The following is a 10,874-nucleotide window of genomic DNA, read 5'->3' on the forward strand; positions in this document are numbered from 1 at the left end:
AATTACATTTTGATATATTTATAGCAGGACTTTTACAAAAAATCTTAATGGAACATGATCTTTACTTAATTTACTAATGATTTTTGGCATAAAATAAAAATCAATAATTTTGACCCATTCTATGTATTTTTGGCTATTGCTACAAATATGCCCCAGCGACTTAAGAGGTTCACATATAGTCTTGGACAGACTTTAGGAAAATGCTTTGAATTTAACAAGAAACATATCAGATTTCTTCACACTTGCTTTAGTTACAGCTTCAGTTTGACCAATACAAACTTACATGTTTAAACTATAGGAGAACTTTTTTCATCTATGCAAGATCATGTAAAAACAGTAATTAATCTAGTCAGAAATTGAATATAACTTATTTTTTATGCTAAATAAATAAGTCTTGTATAGTAACTAATTTGCTCTTTTTTTCTGAACACTGACTATTGTTTTCTACGGTTTCATCTGACAGACTAGAGAGAGATTGCTTGTTTCCCAGGTGGATGTAACGAGAACCAGTAATGATAAGGTGAGGAACCACAGAAATGTCTCACTGCTGTGTCTATGAAAAAATAAAAAATGTGTGATTGAGTGTTATATATATAGACGCAGAGACTTTCAAAGGATACTCCATTAGCAAGCCATAAGTTATGACTATTGACTATTTTTGAGCTCTTTTAAACCAATCTGGGCTTATTCATACCCTCTCACTCACAAGCGCTTGTCAGTGTAAGCGTTCTGTCGTGTTCCTTCTCTTTAGTTTAGTTTTCTACTGTTAAAAATGTCCCAGGACCTTGTCTTTCCATCTTGTGGCTTATTGCAAAACAAATTAAATGTGCATGTGCAACCTCCACGTGCAAAGTGTTGCGATAACGACCCTGTTGCTGACCCTTACTTAAAAATTCAAGAATCCTTTGGACATTTTATTCATGTGTTGTGTGTGCTAAAAGCCTGCCAGTCAATATTAGAGCGCCATCCTAAGGCTGAATAATGCAAACTTTGCCAGACGTGTTCTACATGTGTGTAGTATTTAAGGAAACAATATGTAGGATTGTGGCCAAAACTGGTACTGCAATCACTTTCAAAATACTGTAGAACGGTGTATACCCTCCCCCTCCCCCCTGACTCGAGGTTGCCAGCTAAGCTGCAGGATTCCGCAGGACTGTAGGCTGCTACAAGGAGCTTCCAATGGGAAGTGACGAGTCCTACACAATAAGTTTTTTTTTCTTCTGTTACTTATGTTTATGCTTCACCAGAGATATTTTGCGAAGTAATTTGGCGATTAGCCAAATATTTCGTAAAGATGCACTGTAATACCACATTTCAGTCGGAACATAGATTGTTTTCATACCCTGCTAGTGGTGCGATATAAAGCTTTTTATGAACGCATTTAGGACGGCGACCGTGGAAAATCCACTGTGTACGGCAGCACGGGGCTTTTAGCCTATACCAACAAACATGGTAGAAAATGGCATCCAAAAGTCGAGGGTCAATTCTTTCTTTCATTCATTTTTACAGAGGTAACGTTAGGCTACTCAATACGTCTCAATTACGTTTCACATTGCCATAATCGACGTGCTAATGTTGTTTTCCTCTGCGTTTCACCATAATGACAGAGAAACGCATTGATAATGTTAGCAATGACGACTCGCTGTTTCTATTTTCCAAACAATCCTTACCTTTTCAATTCGATGACCCCACCTCCTCCATATGCGCTACGTTACTTTGCATGAACATATATACCTTTGTTCGACTGTCGTGAATATTTGAAATGTCTATTTACATTAAGTACAAGTAAGTTAGCCAAACATAGATGAATCTTAACTGTCCAGGAGAAAATTAGCAATGTTGGCATCTGTCTTCAAATTCGTCTCTGTTTTCAGCCATCTCCATCTGTCAAAGGCATCTCCTATACAAATCTATTTTTTATTTTGGACTTTGTCACGTCATTCTTCGGATTCATAACGAGGTCTTTTAGGTTTCGTAACTTTACACGTTTTATCCGACTCGTTCTTAGCAGCAGGTGTAACTAGAGCAGAGCTGGCAACCAGTCTCACGAAACTCTACTGACTTCGTGATTTGTGGATAGCTGAAGGGTGGAGCCTCAGACCAAAAAACAAAATGACAACAATAACATCAGTTGAGGGCTGCAACTTGCACTTTTAAATGACAATATCCTGGCCGGACCACTGTTGTCAGTGATATAAGTATTTGAAATGAACATGATTTCTTAATGTCTAATGACATTTCAGGGCCATTTTATGATTAACTGACATAAATTTCTTACATATTGTTCCTTTAAAGTATACTCTGTGAAGCCTACAAAATGTTTAAACTGGCGATAAGAATCTGAATCAGAATCTGACCTAAATTTACAGTGTGGAGTCACTAGTTTAATAAGATGATGATGTACAGTGGCAAGCAAAAGTTTGGGGACCCCCCGCAGAATCTGTGAAATTGTGAATAATTTTAACAAAATAAGAGAGATCATACAAAATGCATGTTATTCTATTTTATTTGGTACTGTTCTGAGTAAGATATTTGACATTAAAGATGTTTACATTAGTCCACAAGACAAAAAATAGCTGAAAGTATTTATACTGTATAACCCCTTTCAAAGCTGGTCACCTGGATGAACTATAACCTTTTTTTTGTTTGTTTGTTTGTTTTGTGATGGTTGCTCACAAGTTTATTCTGAACATTTAAACTGAGCACTGTTCTTCAGAAAAAATCCTCCAGGTCCTGCAGATTCTTCAGTTTTTCAGCATCTATTGCGTATTTGAACCCTTTCCAGCAGTGACTGTGTGATTTTGATTTCCATCTTTTCACACTGAGGACAACTGAGGGACTCAAACACAACTATTAAAAAGGGTTCAAAGATTCACTGATGCACTCCAGAAGGAAACATGATGCATTAAAGGATTTGTTCACTTTCATAACAACAATTTACAGATAATGTATGCCATACATATCCATTATATAGAGAGAAATCCTGAAATGTTTTCCTCAAAGAAATACAAACAAACAAGTTCTTTACGACTGAGTAAAGAAAGACGTGAGCATCTTGGATGACAAGTGGTTGAGTACATTATCTGTACATTGTTGGTATGAAATTGAACTAATCTTTAAGAGCTTGGGGGTGAAGACTTTTGAACAGGATGAAAATGTCCAAATTTTTCTTACTTTGTTGAAAGATATATATATATATATATATATATATATATATATATATATATATATATATGTGTGTGTATATATATATATATATATGTATGTATATGTATATAGTCAAGTCACCTTTATTTATAAAGCGCTTTTAACAATACAGATTGTGTCAAAGCAACTGCACAGTATTTAAATAGCACCGTAGTGAGTAAGACATTATTCTAAATAATCTATATATATATATATATATATATATATATATATATATTGCCCTGTGGAAGTAACAGAAGATGCCTGCATGTTTCCCAGAAGGCAAATTAAAAACAGTTTACCTTGATATTCAAATACAGTCACTGGTGGAAAGGGTTCAAATATGCAAATGTTGCTGAAAGAACTAAATAATCTACAGGACCTGGAGGACTGAAGAACAGTGCTCAGTTTAAGAGTTCAGAACAACCATCACAAAAAAAAAACAAAAAAAAAACAGGTCATCCAGGTAATCATGCACAGTATTGAGAACCAAGAGTTCCCAAATGTTTGAAAGGGGTTATTTTAATAATTTCAGCTATTTTCTATTTTATTTATTTTTTTGTCTTGTGGACTTGTGGATATATAAACATCGTTCAACGTCAAATATCTTACTCTGGACTCAATAGAACATACCAGGCATTTTGTATGATCTCTCTTAATTTGTTAAAAAAAATTACAGATTCTGCAAAGGGTTCCCAAACTTTCACATGCCACTGTTTTACTGTAACAACTGATTGATGTGATTGATGTGTAAATGGACAAATTACCAAAATTGTTGTACCTCAAGGATATTGATCATAGATATCGAGTCTGGCACTTGATCACGTTTTATCTGGTCGTTTAGGAATTTAAAAAAAAAAAAAAAAACCTTTACTTATTCTTGCCTGGTCTAAAGAGTAATGTTTCTGTAATCTTCAAATGCTATTGTGTCTCCTAGACTCTTGAACTCAGAAATCTTAAAAGATCTTGACGCTTAGTTCTCACATCTTCCTCAAAATTAATGTTGTTATAGGTGCTGTATTGTAAAAAGAGAACAATTTTTTGTTGACCAAGCCCAACTGATCATGTGGCCTTAGCTTTAAAAATGGCACTTCAGCAGTTTGAAGTTTATGTAGGGGCACTTCCTTAGCTATCGCCATATATACAGTACTCAACACAAATCCTTTGACACTTCTTACACGTTTATCCAGCACAAACCAAAGACTGGTGCGTTGGCCACTCATAAAACAATGCAAAACATATCACTTTTTAAGAGTCTATTCAATTTATATGGGTTTTGGCAAAGATTTTGCCTAGGTGTGGGTGTTAAGTCTGAAGATGTAAGTGTTTTCTGATGCATTTCCCATGTTTTTCTCTTCTTGTTTCCTCCCTGTCCTATTACCAGGCCTCATGCACTAGTGGGCTGATGACAGGAAGAGCATCATTTGAAAAGCCCAGAGGGAGAATGGATGGTGTGGTTGTAGTGCTTGGGAAAGCAATTTACAGTGATTATTGAGTGTTAGTTTGTCTTGTGTATTAGTAGAAGCATTATTAAGAAACAGTGAGTGACAGTGTAATACTTTAAATAGTGTGTATACCTTTTACTTTCACAGAGGCTGTAGGGGTTGGGTGCTCTTTTATTTGCATTTACTGTTCTTTTGCTTTGTTTAGGGAAAGCAGGGAAGCTCTCTTTATTTTTGTTACATTTCTTAACATTTGTTAACCCACAAATATCTAGTATATTGTCTTTTTTTTTTTTTTTTTTTTTTTTTTGGTATATTGTTCTCTGGATGGAGCCTCTTCTTTATCAGTCCAGATCAACTAAACTTCATTCATACCAGTTAAAAGCATTAACAGCATGCACGTTTCACTCATTCCACTCTAAATAGAGTAGTGCATTTTATTTAACAATTCTAATCTTCTTTTTCACCAGCTGTTTTAGAAATTTGCACTACATTGCATTGTTTTACGGTTAAGAAAAATGTGCATTTTTTATGGTGTACAGTTGTTAACAATTATTATTATTTTTGGTTGAAAAGTTCATTTACCGTTTTAAGTATAATTGGAGATTCTACTGCTCTATCTCCCGTTCCCGTCTCCCTGTGTCCTCTCATATTATTTACAAAATTCCTCTGCTTACCTTTAAGTCACACTATAGTCTTGCTCCTGCTTATCTCTCTGATTTACTTTCTCCTTATATAAACCTTGATCATCTTGAGGTAAACTTCTTTGTGTACTAATATTTCGCCTATCATCTACGGGAGGCAGATTGTTCTCTATTATGGCTACTTAACATTGGAAATCATTGCCCCCTGTCTATTAGGACAAGAACCACACTACATGTATTTTAAGTGTAAACTCAAAACCTCTCAGTCCAACCAACACTAGCGGCCATAATTTGTTTCTTTTTAAACTGTTATGGTTCTCTGATTGTATTTGATTGTTTGTACTTCTATTGCGATTTGCAACTGCAATCGCACATGTCTTGGATTTGGGCATATGTTTATTGAATTGATTGTTTATTTGCTATAGCCATTGTGTACTTGAGCTTCGGAAAGGTGCTATATTAATTGAACTTCTTGCAAATTGTAGGGCTAAAGCATAAAACTATATTTTGAGATTTGATTATATGCTGATTTTGCTAATATATACAATGAAGAAATAAATCTTCCTGTTGTACACTGAGAGAGAAAAACAGTAAAAAAAAATGATATAGTCTTTATATTTAAAAAGATAGTTCATCCATTAAAAAAGGGAATTGCCATTTACTCTTCCTCAAAACGTATGACTTTCCGCCGTGTAACACTAGACATTAAGAGAGATTGGTTGAACAGCTTTTTTGTTTGTTTGTTTTTATCAGTGCTGTTTTATTGTCCAATGCATACATTCACATTTTGATACTGCCGTTACTTTACTGAGAATAGTAACAGATTCATTAATTATAAAGATCACCTGACTGATTTAAAATAAACGTATTCTGCGTCATACAATGTGTTTGTTGTCTTATATTAGCCTAAAATAAAATTACATTTAGAGTTCTGTAAACGTCCCAGTGAACGTCTGGAGTATGTCTTAGCGGACGTCCACTCGACGTTTTGGAAAATGCTGCATGCTGAACATAAGAAGAAGCCATTTCGGGGACGGTTTGGGGACCTTTTTTCGTTAGCTGGGCACTAGCAGTGTCTCATTCATTTGTATTTGTCTCAGAAGAAGGCAGGTGAATCTCTTTACACTCCTGTCCAGTTGGTGGCGGTGATAAGCTGTGTGACAAACCAAGATCGCATCATGTAACAACAACTGTGAAGGATCATAAATCGAAAGTGTTTCAAAGACTTGTGGATTTTGTTTATGCTGCTCAAGACCCTCTTTACTACTGCAAGTAAGTTTAAATACAACCACACTTAGAGTTATTTGGAGGGATGATAAACAAATTTAAAATAGTAGCTAAGCGTAATTGAAATGTTAAGATATAGGCTATATACCTGTTGCGGAAATAACAAACGAAGTATCCAGAAAGGTTAAATTATTACAATTACAAACCGTTTGAGGATGACGCACGTAAAAACTTTGCACATATAGGACTTTTCCACCCTCCATTTTAGTACGTAGTTTAGTGATCATGGTAATTCAATGGCACCATTCCATTCCTTCCGGTTAGAGACGTCGATAATCCCGAGTACATTATGAATGTTTTTTTTTTTTTTTCAACTTAATGTTGCTGCATTTTGCTTTGTTACAACAGTTTCACATGTCATATTAAATACATGTCATATTAACTCATTTAGCCTACTGAAATACTTCCTTTTTGTGAGGTCATTTTAATATAAATTGTGAAATGATCAAATTAAAAAGAATACAAGGAAGTTATAAAACTTGAATAGTGTATATATGAAACCACATGAGTTTGTATTTTGTTTTAGGACGGTGTTTAATATAATGTATAGGTATAGAGGCGTGTTGTGAAGAGTTATCTTAATGATCTGGGGCTGGTTCTTCGTACCTCGCTAACTAAGTTAGCTGGATTTGATTGTTGACGATTTGGCATGATCTTGGATTGTTTGGTTCTTCGAAGCTCATCCTGGACTTGCTGTCATAGCAACAGGTGCGCAAGCTTAAACCTGCTCGGGAGCAGGTTTATTTCATGTAAACAGGATTTAGGCTGCGCTCCTTGGCGGGTTATGATTGGTTGAAATGGCGAGGTCACATCTGATTGGTTAAAGAGCACGACTGACGCGGACTGACTCACGTGGGAAAAGAAAAGTATTTTGCAAGAAAGTGTAGAAAATAATTACGACGATTCACACACATATGATGACCACAGCTGCACACACACATTATATATAGCCTATATATACAGTTACAATCAAAATTATTTAACCTCCCAGATAGGGATCCCTGCTGAAAAAACCAGCATATGCTGGTTAGGTATGTTTTGGTGCTGGGATGCTGGTTTTAGCTGGTTTATGCTGGTCCTTTGCTGGTTTATGCTGGTCCCTTGCTGGTTTTTGCTGGTTTATGCTGGTCATGTTGCTGGTTAATGCTGGTCCTTTGCTGGTTTATGCTGGTCCTTGACCAGCAACATGACCAGCATAAACCAGCAAAGGACCAGCATTAACCAGCTAAGGACCAGCATAAACCAGCAAAGGACCAGCATAAACCAGCTAAAACCAGCATCCCAGCACCAAAACATACCTAACCAGCATATGCTGTTTTTTTCAGCAGGGATGGGAATCGAAAACCGGTTCTTGTTGAGAACCGGTTCCCAGTGTTTCAATTCCTTTGAATCGTTTGCAAAATTTGCAAACGATCAGTGTTGGGGAGGTTACTTTGGAAATGTAATAGATTACAGATTACAAATTACCCTATTTATATTGTAATAAGTAGTGTACCTTATCAATTACTTTATAAAAGTAAAGTAACTAGTTACATCTGATTACTTTTTGATTACTTTTAAGTTTCTAATGGATATTTTCAACTAAATCATTTCAATTTTATACCAAGCAGGTGTGACCTTACAGTAGCACTCTGTTTACTGTTAGAATTTCAAAATCTTTCATCACTTGAATTAAGACTATATTAATTTAATTTTAAAGTACAGCCACCACAAAACCAGACCTTATAACAAAAAAATTGTTTACTGTTGTCACAAAATCAAATTTTTGAATAGCTTTGACAGGACACGCTAACAATGCCTTGAAAAAAAACTTAAATCTTAAAAAAGATTTCTTGAATGTTTCCTCTAAAAAAGCAGATAATTATGTTTTAGTTATATTTAAGAGAAAACACAATTCTAGATTATAATAATGTAGTAAAAACACGTTTTTTTCTTCTTACTGATAAAATAAAAAATAGTAAAAATCTGCATACTATAAATTTTTTACCTCTATTGTGTGAATAAATTCTAGAATAGATATTGCCAAATCCAAACAGACTCCATCATTGTAGCTGTGTCATAAAATCTATGGTATTTTTTTTATTTTTTAAATAAAGTTACATTTAATCTAAAACACTGCTTACATTCAATGACCAGCTGGGACAAAATGGGACAAACTAATTGAGAGATTTGTCCACTAGGTGGCATGTTAGGTCAACATCGATCATTATAGAGAAAAGTTTCAAGCCCTCGAGAAAAATAGATTTATATTTTTCGAAAATAAACAGAACTGCAGCGGATTTTCATCCTTCAAATCATTAGTCACGTTTCAGCTGGAAATCATGCAGTAGTCTAAAGATTAATTTTACAAATGACACTCAAAATTAAAATGGTTTGAAAATGCGATTTTTTTTTTGTGAAAGGGTTCATAAATACAAGTGTTTCTGGAAAAGGCAGCTAGCAGGCTAGCTAATTTGTTATGAATGTTTTTAATATTGATCTCGAATACAGAAAGAGGGACGAAGAATGCACTGGCAAAGAGGATTAACGTTATTGGCAGACGTAGTGCTTCGCATATTCAAACCGGAAAACCAATCAAAAGCATCAGAATAGTACCGATTTATTAAATGGCCTTAGCAGAAGGCATCGTGCATATCAAAAACAGGCAAAGCAACAGATTAATATTATTCAACATATCCCAGATTTTTAAAGAAAATTTTTAAATGTAACCCCATTTGTAATCTTTAACATTTTCATAAGTAACTGTAATTTAATTACACATTTTTCACAGTAACTGTAACGAATTACTGTTACATTTATTTTGTAATTAAATTACGTAACGCCGTTACATGTAACTAGTTACTCCCCAACACTGCAAACGATTCCCTTAACGATTCCAGTGGGCACGAATGACGTCATCACGCGCATTGCGTAACTTACGCACGTTGCGTAGGTTACGCTCAGTCAATAGTAAGAATGGCGCCTAAGCGGAACAAACGCTCAAAAGTCTGGTTGTATTTCACCAAAAAAGACGAAAATAGGGCAACTTTCAATACTTGCAGCGTATATATTTCCTCAAAGGGAGGAAATACCACTAACATGCTAAAACATTTGCGCACACAGCATGCAATAACAATAAAAGAATGTTGCGTTTTCGATCCGCTCCGGATTAAATGTCACGCGCGAATGACGCGAATTTTACCGCGCGAATGGCGCTAGGAAACTCAAATGTTCAAGCGTTCAACTACGCGCGAATAGCGCGTTTTTTCCGCGCAAGTCGCGTTCGGTGTGAACGCACCATAACAGTTCTCAACCCAGCAGCGGCAGCAGCAGCAACAACAACAACGTTAGCATGAGAATCTTCCAAATGAGAATCGATAAGGGAATCGATAAAGAATCGAATCGTTAAGCAGAATCGAAAATGGAATTGGAATCGTAAAAATCTTATCAATTCCCATCCCTACTCCCAGAGACTGCAGTAGGCTACTTTACAAATGATTTTTGCTCTTTCTGAAGATTCAGGACTAAATTGCATCTACAACAGTTTTCTGGCATATTAAAAGTGATAATGTCAATATATAATGTAATGTTTTTGAGTTATAGGATTTTTTAATAACACAGCTATGTCAGAATTATTCAACCCCTATTCAACATTGCTGTTTTAAGACAGTTATTTTTATGGTCAGGAACAAAATTGTCTTAAAACATAATTAAGCCTTTACAAACTTCTTAAAAATGGAATTAGCTTGGGGTGTTACACATAGTATACCTTTAGCCCATACATGTGCTGAAGGTGAGTAGCAAATATGGTAAAGTCAACAGAGAGCTCACACAAAATCAATAGAGAAGAAATAGTTTGTTATCTTAAAACTACATGAAGATTTCTAAGACATTACAAGTTCCTAGAGACACAGCTGGCAGTTGTATTCCTTAGATTAAAGTGTGTTGAACCAGAAAACCTTTGAGGGTGTTGAACAAAAAAGCACAATATCATAAAATGTTTGATCAGATCAACTGAGAAAAAGTTGCAATGTACAGCCAAAGACTTGCAAGATGACCATACGAAAGGAGGACAAATATTTCAATGCTGTGTATAAGAAGGACACTAGGACAAGTATGGTCTTCATGTTGAGGAATCTTGCTGAATACCATTCTTGACCAAGAAGAACAAAAAGCTGACTTGAACATGCTAAATTCATTTAGTTAGACCTGTGGAGTTCTGGAAGAATGTTTTATAGAGTGATGTGACCAAACTGGAACTTTTTGGATGTATGGATCAGAGGTATGTCTGGTGCAAAAATGACAAAGCTTATAAGCAGAAGAACACCATCTCCAT

General features: G+C 35.3%; 1 protein-coding gene and 1 pseudogene across 1 annotated transcript in view; both read left to right on the top strand.

The window, feature by feature from the left end:
• The window catches only part of LOC141337964 (NACHT, LRR and PYD domains-containing protein 3-like), a 35,389-nt pseudogene extending 29,248 nt beyond the window's left edge, over positions 1 to 6,141 (top strand).
• Positions 6,142 to 10,591: 4,450 nt separating this feature from the next.
• LOC141337966 (NACHT, LRR and PYD domains-containing protein 3-like) overlaps positions 10,592 to 10,874 on the top strand; it is a 13,720-nt gene continuing 13,437 nt past the window's right edge. The window contains exon 1 of the mRNA XM_073843539.1: positions 10,592 to 10,652. Within this exon, the coding sequence (XP_073699640.1) occupies positions 10,592 to 10,652 (61 nt within the window). The remainder of the gene's footprint in view (positions 10,653 to 10,874) is intronic.

This window comes from Garra rufa, chromosome 7, assembly GCF_049309525.1.
Source record: "Garra rufa chromosome 7, GarRuf1.0, whole genome shotgun sequence".
Lineage (NCBI taxonomy): Eukaryota > Metazoa > Chordata > Actinopteri > Cypriniformes > Cyprinidae > Garra > Garra rufa.